The sequence below is a fragment of the Lynx rufus genome, unplaced genomic scaffold, assembly GCF_022079265.1.
Source record: "Lynx rufus isolate CCGP_SWC_20201006 ecotype Redwood Valley unplaced genomic scaffold, mLynRuf1.p SCAF_5, whole genome shotgun sequence".
NCBI classification, from domain to species: domain Eukaryota; kingdom Metazoa; phylum Chordata; class Mammalia; order Carnivora; family Felidae; genus Lynx; species Lynx rufus.
The window spans coordinates 77990999-78004529 of NW_025814867.1; the positions used below are offsets into that span (position 1 = coordinate 77990999).

The following is a 13531-nucleotide window of genomic DNA, read 5'->3' on the forward strand; positions in this document are numbered from 1 at the left end:
TCTCTCAAAATAAATAAACTTAAAAATAGGTATATAAAATATACACATATATGTATATTATGTGTGTATATACGTTTACACAAATACATGTAACACCTGCATATACATATACACACACATATCTTTTGAAGTTTGACAGGCGTTATGGGTTGAATTGTTTCCCCAGTATTCATATACTGAAGTCCTAACCCCCAGTACCTCAGAACGTGATTATATTTGGATATAGATCTTTAAAAAGGTAACTTTGTTAAAATGAAATCATTAGGGCAGGCCCCAGTCCAACATGACAGGTATCCTTGTAGGAAGAGATCAGGACACAGATGAGCATACAAGCAAAACCATGTGGGGACACAGAGAAAACGTGGCCAAGGAGAGCTAGGCCTCAGAAGAGACTAACCTTGACCTTGGACTTCTAGGCTCCAGGATTGTGAGAAGATCAATTTCTGGCATTTAAACCACTCAGTTTACGGTACTTTTTTATGGAAGCTCTAGCAAAGCTAACACAACAGAGAATTTGCAGAGTAACAGTTGTCTTCCATCCCAGCAGGTGTTTCTTGGAGAGTCACCTCTGTGCCTTGACAGCATTTGTTTAAGAGCAGTAGACAATATTCACATGCTGTTGCTCCTAGCTGCATCCTTTAGGAAGGAAAAACGATTAAGTAGAGGCATCATTTGGAGTCTTAGACCCTGTCTCAATCAGGGTCTAGCAAGAAATACAATGTATCACTAGCATTGGATAACTCTTTAAGGTTCAGTGAAGGTGGGGGGAAAGGATGTCCGCTGCTTTCGTGAGCATGCCTTAATCTCAGCAAAACTACTGTAGGAAAAGCTTATCCTCATTGTGGGGGCCTTTCCACGTCCTGCCTTTCCCTCCACCAGCATTTAGCTCCCTGAGGGCACTCCATACTGGGGGTGGCCAGTACAGCAAGAATAGAAGCCTTAATGAAGGAGCTCGGCTCATTGAAACATACGTTTTTGTGTTCATCGATAGACTTCCCCCAGCCCCACCACAGGTAGAGCCCCTTAGTAACACGTTGGCCAGATTCCAGACTATTTCTGTCATTCTACATTTCATTGAAGAGGTCCTGTTTCGGTATTCAAAAGCTAGGGTCGCTAACATTAAAAGTTCAATGTCAAGCGTAACTCACAACGTGTTTTTAGTACCTTGCTGAACCAACCTGGGATTCTGGGAAGTGAGGCCTTGCTTTTCACATACCCTCTCCCTTCCCTCTCTCTCTCTTTCAACTCTTTCTCTCTATTCAGGATCTGTTTAGAGCCCAGTGGTTCTCAACCGTGAATGCACATTGGAATCACCTGGAAGTTTTCAAAGCACCAGTACCTGGGTCCGTTCCAAGAGATCCTGATTTAATTGCTCCGGGGAGAGGCCTGAACACAAGGATTTTTAAAAGCCCCTCAGGTGATTCTAGTATGAGAACTATTACTATGGCCTTTACGGACATTCCCTGCAGAGGGAGCAGAGAGTGGGGAGCTTCTGTTTAAGGGACTAGTCTCAGGAGGGAACCTCGGCTAAGTCCCTCTGGTCCTTTCTGATGTTGGTCAGCTGCTGGTAAGAAGAGTGCATACAGCTACATTGTTTCTCTGGAGGGATGGGGGTGCGATATCAGCTTAAGGCCATTCTGAGTCCCTCCCAGGTATAGCCCACCCAACCCCTTCTCAGAGATGGGCATCCAATTGCTTGACTACTACCCTCACGACCATTCTCTTCCACATGAACCAGTTCTCTTTAACATGCTTAGGGGGCCACTGAGAACCGTGAATGACAAGTTGGGGCGTCCCCAACTTCTTCTCAGACACACCGGTGGTAATAATAACAAGACTACGTAACATCATGCATTCAGTACCTGAATCTGTTACAAGACTTGTCGTGGTTCCTTTATCTGTGTTTTCTATTTAAGTATCACACGATCCAGCCAAAAGGGATGAATCCCCATTTCATAAATGAGAAAATTAAGAATCAGAGAGGTTTTATAGCTTACCCAGCATCACACACAAAGAGTAACAGGGCAGGTTTGAACTTCAGATCTGACTCCAAAGTAACAGCTGTTTAATCCTTCCATCTTATTCAGAATTCAGTTCCTTTTATGGTATCAGGAGTTTAACGTGTTACCTCCCTTAAATAATGCAGCTGCATTCTACTGAGGACGTTGGGGACATAATCCGAACAGGGGAGCGATGGGGAGATTTCTGGCGGCGATCGGCAGGCAGAGGAAGGAAACCTGCTTTACTTCCAATCCCACCCACACACCAAGGTAAACAGTGCCTATGCACCAAAACACACTCTGCCTCCATTACTACTAGAAAAATCCAGATTTTGTGCAGATCACAAGTCCACCCACCCACCAGTGGCGTGTCTCGACTTTCTGTCCCCAGGACCCACTAATCATTTACAGCCTGTTGGCAGGTATTTTAACCAGGGGTCAAGGTGACTCTCCCCGGTTACACAACAGAAATACATAAACACTTTGTTTAATCAATTGTGTGTGCATGTGTGTGTATCTTCAGAAAGTCTGTATAAAATTCTCTGCTGGGACATACTGTAGCAAGGGATGGTTTCCACGTTTTAACAAGATGAGAGCCTTCACCGCAGCCCTGCTTCTCATCCCCTTCTTCACGCTGCAGAATTCCTGCGCTCTGCGTCCCACAGACTGCGATGCTACTGAGCCCTTGGCCAGGAAAGTGCTAGACCTGATCAATAAAGGACGATGGAAAGGCTACCTTTTCCAGTTGCTGCGGGTCGCTGATGCCCATTTGGACAAAGTGGTGAGGAACTGCCTGTGGTAGAGCTGAGTTGGGAGACCAGGCCCCAGGGGCAAATGTGCTGTCGGGCCCCACGCTTACTGCCTTACACAATGAAATGGCTCTGGGTAGGGTTTCTGGTTTCGTTTCTGCTGCTCCTCTACACTGTTGGGGTTTTTTTGGGGGGAGGGGGTGCCTTCAAACTAACATTTGCTATTAATATCTCCTTAATTATGAATCAGTCTGTAGGTACTTATAAGCATGTATGCTGAGCCAACTCAAACAGTAAGTACCAGGAGAGAAGAATTAGAATAAGGTGTCGGCAGGACCCTCAAGGAAATAATCATCAGCTCACGTACACACACAGGCAAACTGCGTTAAGACGGGACACATTCTAGCAATCAAGTGGTATAGACGCAGAAGTAACCTAATGGAAGGAGAGCTTTTAAAATTGGTTGGGAGAAGGATGTAGACAGGGAATGAGGAAGGAGAGTGTCAGGGAATAATTGAATGCAGCGGGAATGGAGTGTTCTGGAAGTTTTTTGTGGGCTTTGGAGCAGTTAGCAGGTCGGAAGACTGACTGTAGGCTTATTGTGAAGCAAACAGAGCCTACTGTTTTCACTTAATAAAAAGATTATATGCTTGGAGTGGATCTGAGGCCTTGAAAGAGATTCACAGAAGGAGGGCTCTCTCCCCACCCCACCCCACCCCCAAAAAACCTACCCTTTGGTGAAACCACTGAAATCTAGGAGGACAGACTATGGGGCCCCACAGAAGCAGAGAAATTTCCACTTGTTGCTGGTATGAGAGGCACCACAGGTTGCAGAGAACAAGAGGAGTTTCAGGAATTTAGGGTCCAACCGGCAATTTAGTGACCGTGAGTCCCATTCCAGGCTCTCTGTGACACATGCAGGCACAGGACAAATTGGCACAGTGCTGCCTCTGAGTGACGGCAGGAGGGTGTGTGGGTGGGTGAGGAAGGGGGGGGCAGTGTGCCTAGGGAGATGGACACAGGAGACATGAACTAGGAAGCCATTTGTGCTCAGGAAAGAGGCAATGAGGACCAGCCCCAGGCAATGGAAATCAGAGCAGGGAGAATGAAGGAAAGACATGAGACATTTCAAAGAAAGGCCGTTGAACACCTGGCTCCTGGAAAGTAAAAGCAAAGGAAAGAAATCAAGGTCACCCTCACATTTCTAAGCCAGAGACTACGGCAATAAGTCATTAATGACGCCTCGGACAACAGGCAGGGGAAGTTGAGAGAGAGAGACAGCTTGTAGGAGAAGACAGTGCGTTTAAGCTTTGGGCAGGTTGAAATCAAGGCAAAACAATCCAAGTTCAGGAATAGAGCTGGGCAAGAGGACACAACTGCACATACAGATCGGAGGCTGTCATCACTTATAATTCTGGGCCTGCACCTTCAACACCTCCACCCAAACCCACACTGCTGCTCAGTGGTTGCTTTTTAAAGCTCGTGGGCAGAAGCAACATCATGACCAGTGAAAAAGAACATTTGGAAGTAACTCTTTGAAGCTATTTATTCAAAAGAAGTAGATCAAATGACACAAAGGTAGGACATCTGTGATGATTTGGAGAGAAGCAGGAATTCTCTTTAAGAAATAAAGAGATTGCGGGTCGCCTGGGTGGCTCAGTCGGTTGAGCGTCCGACTTCAGCTCAGGTCATGATCTCGCGGTTCGTGAGTTCGAGCCCCGCGTCGGGCTCTGTGCTGACAGCTCAGAGCCTGGAACCTGCTTCGGATTCTGTGTCTCCCTCTCTCTCTGCCCCTTCCCCGCTCATGCTCTCTCTCTGTCTCTCAAAGATGAATAAATGTTAAAAAATAAAAAGAAATAAAGAGATTGCTTTTATTGAAAAAGCACTAGGCTCCCACATGCTACTCACATGTTCTTCTGGTATTCCTCAGGAATCTGCAGCTGTCTATTATTTAGTCTTAGATGTGAAAGAATCAGACTGCCCAGTCCTATCCAGGAAACACTGGGATGACTGTGACCCAGCTCTTTCTAAGCGTGTATCTGAGATTGTAAGTAAACAGGGTACTTTGAACTTGTATCATTCTAGACTTCTGTCTATTCTGTTTACTCAGGGCAGCAGCATGCCTGCGCTAACAGAGCGAACAAGGAAGGGCAGATCCTGCCTCTTGACTTGTGAAGACTATGTTGACCTTGAGTAAAGTCTCTTGAGAGTCATTCCTGGGATTCCCAGTTCAGGCTGAGTCACTGGGGATTGTGGTCCCTTGGGATAACATGCCCAGCTGTGAGACCTTGGGAAAATCACCTCAAGTGTCTAGACTTTTGCCTCCTCAGCTGTAAAATAACAGGAGGGGTTTGGGGTACCTGGACTTTAAGGGTTCAGGCCCTGAGAGTCCGTGTGTCTGAGAACATACGAACCTGTGACTGTGCCCTATGAAGACTGGCCTCGTTGGCAGGAATAGCCGAGGGGATTAAGAGTAGTTGCCTTGAGGAACAGGGTCTCGTTCTCCATATTGCATGTGGGTACTCAGATGCCAGGTTCTCCGCCACAGGAAGAGAGCAAGAAGATGAATAAGCACGTATATCAAATTTCAGTTCTAGAAAATAAGATGTTTACCTACCGAGGAGTTTTAGCACTGTTTTCCCTTGAAAATGTTTGGGATATGGCCATGATCTGTTTAAACAGTTTCTCCCTGGCTCTCGTGAGGGTTTTGGATGTATATAGCACCCAGCCCACAGAAACAGACTAAGAAAATACAGGTTTTGAGAGAGGACTTGGTGAGAGAAAACCAAGGTGGATTCTCAGTGGATAGTAGGAGTATGTGACATCACTTTTTGTCCCCTCACATTCAACCCGACAAAGGCAGTGTGCGATGACATAATTCCCTCTTTCTTACAGGTGATCGGACAGTGTAAGGTAATAGCTACATATTTGAATGAATCTCAGGATCTTAGACTGAATGATTTTAACTGCACCACAAGTTCTGGTATGGTCATATGTTCAAATGCTAATTAATTCTAAATTAATATAGAATTCAATCATACTGTGGTATTCACCATATAATACTAAGATGCACATATCAGGAATGGCCCCTGCCCTCAGAAAATCAATTATTATTTGCTCTCTGTGGAAGGAAAAGCAGAGGGTTTTCTTCTGTTGTTGGTATACCTTCCTTTAAAGAAATTCAATAGATAAGATTTTCAACATGATTGAATATACAAAAATTCAACAGTCAAGCAACCCCTTTAAGAGGTCACCTTGAAGAAAGGGTGATCTGTATCTTCTCTCTCTGGGCAAAAACTATGTTAATGATGCCTCTCCCTCCTGGGCGAGACAGGAGGAGTTTAGTGAAATATGAACACTTTGTGAGTGATGGGAGAGGTGTCTGAATGGAGTCACAACAGAGACATAAGCATCAGAAGGATCTGGTTTTAAGTTCAGTCCTGCTGTTGATGGGCTAATTTGATCTTGAGCAAATTACCTTGCTTCTCCAACCCTCAATGTACCCATCTGTAAAATGGAAGCTATTGTTTTTCTTGCCAATGTGCTTATATATATGAAGTCCCAGTATTGACATTGCTATTTCCGACCCTCTGGTAATGGAAGGTTGCCATCTTCTTTCTCCAGTCTCTTCGGCACTGGCCAATACCAAAGACAGCCCTGTACTCTTTGACTTCTTTGAGGACACTCAGCCTTATAGAGACCAAGCCAACAAAGCCTTGGAGAAGTACAAAAGAGAGAATGGAGATTTTGCCTTTTTCAGAGTGGACCGAGTGGAGAGAGTTGCCAGAGCGGTGAGTGTCCCCTCACGTCAGCTAGCGTCTGAGGGCCCAGCTCCGGCCTGGCAGGCACAGACCCAGCGGCCCTGGCCCTCTCCACTGGCCTCACGTGTCGCGCTACTTTCAAACTGAGGTCCCTGTGGCAGCCTCCGTAGGCAAGAGATACCAAAGACACTGCTTTCCTGTGTTTTTTTTTAATTTTTGGGGTTGTGGGGAGTATGAATAGCTACTGAATGGAATGGAAGGAATATAGCACAATTAGTAAAGGGAATGTCTTGGATCCGTATGCATTGGGAAGAGTTTCTAAGGGGAAAAGCAAGTTAGAGACAACACTTAGACTCTGAGCCCATTTATGTTAGATATATGGGTACATGTGCGACATATTTAGGAAAAGGCTACGAGAAACCCCTCAGGTAGGTGGTAGTGGTACCTTTGGGAAGAAGAGATCGGGTACAGGAAAGGTGATTTTTCACTATGCTTGATTATGTCTATATTATTTGCCCTTTTCAATGAAACAGTATTTTTTGAGAGAGAGAGAGAGAGAGAGAGACTGAGAGAAAGAGAGAGAGAGAGAGAGAAAGCAAACCCATGCTTGCTCACACTTTAGCAGGGAAGGGGCGGAGGGAGAGGGGGGAGAGAGAATCTTAAGCAGTCTCCACACCCAGCTTGGAGCTCAATCTCATGAGATCATGACCTGAGCCTGAAATCAAGAGTTGGACACCCAACCAACTGAGCCACTCAGGTGCCCCTTTAAAAATATATTTTATTGAGGCGCCTGGGTGGCTCAGTCGGTTAAGCGTCTGACTTCGGCTCAGGTCATGATCTCACAGTTCGTGAGTTCGAGCCCCGCGTCAGGCTCTGTGCTGACAGCTTGGAGCCTGGAGCCTGCTTCACATTCTGTGTCTCCCTCTCTCTCTGCCCCTTCCCTGCTCATGCTGTGTCTCTCTCTGTCTCAAAAATAAATAAACATTAAAAAAAATTTTTTTAATAAAAATATATTTTATTTGTGATAAATTTTTTTAAAGGCAGTGGTCATAAGAAAAATAGCACATGTTGGTGATTTTGAATCCCCACAGTGCTTTATAGCATATTGTATAGCAGGTATCTACTGCTTTTTTTTTCTTTTTTAATTTTTATGTTCCTGAAACTGCTTTGATCCAATTTGTTCTAGAGAGGAGGGGAAAGAACCAATTACTACGTGGACTTCTCTGTGAGGAACTGCTCCAGTAGCCACCATTTTCCCAGGCACTATAATGTGAGTATAATAAATGTCTGTGAAATACTAGGTAACATTTAGAGACCACCTACTATGTGCCAGGAACCTGCCCAAGTGCTTTACACATATGTTATTAACCCCCCAACCACTCAATAAGGTAGGTCTTATTTTTATCTCTGACTTAGAGATGGAGAAACTGAGGCACAGACGAGTGACTCATGAGACTGTGATTTTACAATATACACCACACTTAAACTTAACACTGAGGTTTTTTCTAACCCGTTAGGATTAAAGACTTAGCTAAAACTAATAACCGGCTTATATTAAGAGCCTACACATCAGTGGGTGCCTGTGTTCTCTTCATCTCATTTATTCCTCACAGTGGCCCCATGTGACAAATGTGGAGCTGAGGATCAGCAAAGTAAGTGTCTTGCCCAGTGTTCATAACCAAGCTGAGATTAGAATCCAGTTCTCCTAAGGCTCAATGCAGTGGGCTTTTTTCTCCTAATCACTTATAAATGGATACTCCTGTATCTGCTGAAATATCTTATTAATAATACTCAGCATTTGTGTGTAGTTTACATGCATACTATTGCTTCATTGGATCCTTGTAACAACCCTGCTGAAGAGAAGCAAACGCCTGCCTCCATTTCCCTAGGACAGAACAGCCTAGAAGTTTAACCACTTTTTTTTAAATTTTTTTTAAAGTTTTTATTTATTTTTGACAGAGAGAGAGAGACAGAGCATGAGTGGGGGAGGGGCAGAGAGAGAGGGAGACACAGAATCCAAAGCAGGCTCCAGGCTCCGAGCTGTCAGCACAGAGCCTGATGCGGGGCTCAAACTCATGAACCGTGAGATCATGACTTGAGCCGAAGTCGGACGCTCAATGGACTGAGCCACCCAGGCACCCCTAGAAGGTTAACCACTTAACCTCAGGGCACTTAGCTAGAAAATGTTAGGACATAGGATTTTAACAATGGCCTTCTGATTTCAAGGCCAGGATAATCCTGAGGTTTAACAACAGGCTCTCTAGGGTCAAAAGCAAGGAAGCATTCATTCATTAGTTCCTTTTCTGGCTGTTCAACATTCCTGCCTGAAGCAGTTCTAGAATCTTGCTTAGTGGCCACCAGAAAAGACACCTCCCTCTCCCACTCCCTTCTTCAACAAATCCTTAATAATCTTGGTGTGGGTGATGGCATGCAGAAACATGGCAGCTGGAAAAGAGGGGTCTCAATGTTAAGTGTTTTGCAGCATAATCTCATTTAATTAAGCCCTCCCACATCCCAAAGATAGTTAGTATTGTGCCCATTTTACAAAGACTGGATTTTAGAAATTTTAAGTAATTTGCCTGAACTCACACAACTAATAAATGGTGAAGCCAGAATTAACATAGGTCTGTCTGACTGCAAAACTATTCTCAGACCTCAGTGATTATCTGTCTCTTCTAGAAAAGCATTTCTTCTTGTCCTAGTCTACCTTTGACAGCTGGGTTTAGGAGACTCTGGGGCATAGGGGTGCAAGCCAGCGGTAGCCTCTGTACTCCCAGTAAGGCCCGCGGATGGTTACTTTGACAGGGTCCCGCAAGCCATTTTCATACTGGTTCCTTCCTTTCCAATACTTTCCTTCAAGGGACTGGATAAAGTTGTATACAAATCCCTCTTCTACACCACTCTTAATTCTCTCTAGGCACAGGCAATTTGGGTCTTTGGTGCAGAAGGGTTGGCCTAAGGCAGGGCATCAATGATGTGGTTTCCTCACTGACCCCCGTGGGAAAGCTCAGCACTGGTCACCACTCAGGGAAGAAAACCACAGCAACTTGAAGTGAGACACTTTGGAACCTGCACTTTCTTCTAGGAAAGATTATTAAATAATTAGTGGAGAAATTTGATAATAGTACCCTGATTGTTCTAAAGCTCTTTTTCTTTCCCAAATGTCTGAAAGTTTACAACTATAGCTGGGAACCTTCATACCAGCTGCACAGAAATAGACGCTCACACGAATACACACATGCACACCCTAACAGGCTTCTCTCTTCTTTATAGGCCTTTGGATTCTGCAGAGCAGGTTTGTCCTATAATGTAGGAGTCTCAGACTTGGAAACCCCAAATGACATTGCCATAAACTGTGAAGTCTTCAACTTGGAGGTGGGTTGCCTAAGGAGTCCTTATCAGAAGCAGGCCAGACTAAGAAATATTTTCAGACACAGAGCGTATTTTGTTGTTATAGCTCTGGGGGTGGAGGGGAGAAAGAGAAAGAGAGAGGCAGAGAGGTGAGAGGTGGCTGAAAAGAAATACAGGGAGAATAGGTCCCTGGGGAAGGGGTACTATTGCTGGTATGACGCAAAAAGCATAAAAAAATTCCAAGAACTGGGGAGAGGTAAGATTCGTAAAGTAAAAATCATAACCAATTCAGTCACCCTCTAATGAATATGAAAATGGCCCTTATAGTTAAGGCACCAGTGCTGAGACAATAATTTCTTGGGGCGCCTGGGTGGCTCAGTCGGTTAAGCGGTTGACTTCGGCTCAGGTCATGATCTCGCAGTCCGTGAGTTCAAGTCCCGCATCGGGCTCTGTGCTGACAGCTCGGAGCCTGGAGCCTGTTTCAGATTCTGTGTCTCCTTCTCTCTGACCCTCCCCCATTCATGCTCTGTCTCTCTCTGTCTCAAAAATAAATAAACGTAAAAAAAAAAAAAACCTTAAAAAAATAAATAAATAAATAAAAATAATTTCTAACTTTTATTATTAAGCATAGAGCCTAAGGGGAATGAATTAGCCTCAAACATATTATATAAAGATACATAAACTGAGGCACAAAGCAATATTTCACATCTGTGCCAGAAAGCTTTGTTCTATACCAAGGCATTCATTACAGTGCTTTTCACGTCAGCAAAAACCCTGAAAATAATCCAAATGTCCATATGCCAGACCAAAAAACAAAATGGGGGAGGGGCGTGACAGGTTTGTCACCGTGAACATGGCTCCACAGCTTTAAAAACAATTTTTTTTAATGTTTATTCTTTGAGAGAAAGATCACGAGCAGGGGAGGGGAAGAGAGAGGGAGACACAGAATCTGAAGCAGGCTCCAGGCTCCGAGCTGTCAGCACAGAGCCTGACATGGGGCTCGACCTCATGAACTGTGAGATCATGACCTGAGCTAAAGTCAGATGCTTAACTGACTGAGCCATCCAGGCATCGCATCCACGGATTTTTTTTAAATTAAAATCTGAAGAAGGAGGAGAGGGAAGAGGTGAAGTACTCATCCTTTAAGACTAAGAGATGCTTATACCATAAAGCCTCAGAACTCTGTTGAGGTTATTAAGTATAAGGCACTAGTTTTCCAAATGTTGATCTACAGATGAATACCATCTAGAATATAATTTCACCATTTTATGCTGAAATGAGAAAAATGGGGATAATAAATACTGTTTCCTAATACAACATTTATTCCATCTGAAGAACCACTCTTTACTCTGAGATTATCTTTCTGACTCTTGTATTATCAAAATATTACTATTGTGAAATAATGATGACGGTAGATGATAGTCTTTGTATTTCAAGTGTCAACTTGGGGGAATAAAAGCTTGAGAATACTGTTTTGCTATCCTATTTTTAAAAGTGGAATTGTGGAATACAAAAGTCTGCAGGCCCTAGGTCTAAATCAAGTTGTGCATCTAACTTCTTTTGTGTTCCGTAATAATATTCACTTTTCTGTATCCTTTAATAGAATGGTAGAAACATCAGTGGCATACAACAGCATTTCGGCCATCCCCTCCACCCTGGGGGGCATGAGCATTCTCTTGCTGGCAAGCCTCCATTTAAGCCTGATGAATTTAGAGATCACCACCATCCCCACAAGCCACATGAACTTGGATGTCTTCCTCCTCTAGAAGACAAAAGTCAAACAGACAGACCACCATTTCAGGCAGAAGCCCCCCAAGTTTCGCCTGTTCCAGAGTTAAAATGTCATCATCCCCATTTTGGCACCAATAGGACCCATGGACACCCTCATAATCATAGTTCCAGTAAGCACCATCCCCACGGACCCCCTCCTCATGGGCATCACCCCCATGGACACCATCCCCATGGACCCCCACCTCATGTAAATCACCCCCATGGACACCATCCGCATGGACCCCCTCCTCATGGACATCACCCCCATAGACATCACCCTCATGGACACCATCCCCATGGACACCCTCCTCATGGACATCACCCCCATAGACATCACCCCCATGGACACCATCCCCATGGACACCATCCCCATGGCCATGATTTCCTTGACCATGGACCTTGTGACCCACCACCGCATAGTGAGGATCCCCAAGATCACCATCACCACCGTCATGGCCCACCAATTAGGCACTCAGAACAAAGAAGTCCAGGTAAGAGACACTTTCACTTCCACTGGAGACAAATTGGATATATTTACCGACTCTCTCCACTAAAGAAAGGTGAAATTCTTCCTCTTCCGGAAGCCAATTTTCCTAGCTTCTCATTGCCAGACCACAGCAATGCTCTAAACCCAAAGATTCAGCCCTTCCCTCAGTCAGCCTCTGAATCATGCCCAGGGGTATTCGAGAGTGAGTTTTCACAAGTCTTGAAGTTTTTTGCATATACGCTTCCAAAATCTGATTTCCTCGACGGGGAAAAATTAATGTTCTGAATTAGAACCATAAATAAAAAAAATATGACCAACAATGAATGTGAAATTCAAGTTATTTTAATCTCACTTTCATACTCAGGGTGGGGCAAAATGTGGGTAGGGGAGGAGATAGCATGAGAAGAGAGAGACAAATGGAGAGGAAAGATCTCAGTGCTACAAGTCACTGGCCCTCAAATCCTTGTAGCAAATCTCCGATCCTCTTTCTTCCCTGGACTTAATTCTTTTAATTCTAGAGTCTTTCCTCTATGAGTACTTATGCTATAGCTGGCGTTACCATAAATTCAGGTGCACAAGAAACATCACTTTATTTTCAGAACAAAGTAATTTCCATTTCATGCCACCATCCTAGTAGGCTAATTAGGAAATTTTTAAAAATGTTTATTTACTTTTGAGAGGGGTGGGGGAGGGAGGGAGGGAGGGAGAGAGAGAGAGAGAGAGAGAGAGAGAGAACACAGAGGGGAGAGAGAGGGAGATACAGAATTTGAAACAGGCTCCAGGCTCTGAGCTGTCAGTGGAGAGCCTGACACGGGGCTTGAACTCACAAACCATGAGATCATGACCTGAGCCGAAGTCAGATACTTAACCAACAAAGCCACCCAGGTGCCCCAAAATATCACCTTATTTTCAGAACAAATTAATTTCCGTTTCAGTCTGCCATCCTAGTAGGCTAATAGGAAACTTAACCTCAGTCCTTCTTGGACTCCCCTGACCCCACTACTCTCCACACAAAGTCGTGCCACAGTTCTCGAATTTCATGTAGTGCCCAGGTGTTTGGGTGGTGGGCACAAGAAGGAGGTCTGATTCTTCATCATTGGTTCACCAGTTCTCTCCTGCTGAGGAATTCCTCCTAGCCTGTTCCCATCCCTCTCTGAGAGGTCTAGTTTATCTCATACTGCTGTATCAAACTGAGGATATAAGGGTCTCTGCAAGACTGCTAATGAACATGACTGCCAAGAGATACTGTATGGCTGTTCTCTCCCTGGAATCTTGCTGTCTTCCAGGTTGCATGCTCAGAAAGCAGGACAGAGGTGTTCTCTGCTTCAGGAATTCCAGGGCCCTCTGTTTTTCTCCTATCTTCTCCCTGGGCTAGGGAGGCTCTAGTTTCGGGTAACTTCTCTTTATTCATTT

The 13531-nt window shown here is 44.5% G+C and overlaps 1 protein-coding gene across 1 annotated transcript; it reads left to right on the forward strand.

Moving 5' to 3' along the window:
• The first annotated feature begins 2505 nt into the window (after positions 1-2505).
• HRG (histidine rich glycoprotein) lies at positions 2506-12403 on the forward strand. The gene is made up of 7 exons (XM_047099032.1): positions 2506-2781; positions 4680-4796; positions 5645-5732; positions 6374-6540; positions 7697-7780; positions 9784-9885; positions 11465-12403. The coding sequence occupies exons 1-7, from the start codon at positions 2506-2508 to the stop codon at positions 12401-12403; spliced, it is 1773 nt and encodes a 590-aa protein (XP_046954988.1).
• Positions 12404-13531: the final 1128 nt, after the last annotated feature.

Excerpts from the sequence above, each read along its gene's own strand:
- HRG (XM_047099032.1), top strand. The coding sequence starts at position 2,506 with ATGTGTGTGTATCTTCAGAAAGTCTGTATAAAATTCTCTGCTGGGACA. Across the intron at positions 5,733-6,373 it reads TAACTGCACCACAAGTTCTG|TCTCTTCGGCACTGGCCAAT; the intron begins GTATGGTCATAT and ends TTCTTTCTCCAG. Across the intron at positions 7,781-9,783 it reads ATTTTCCCAGGCACTATAAT|GCCTTTGGATTCTGCAGAGC; the intron begins GTGAGTATAATA and ends TCTTCTTTATAG.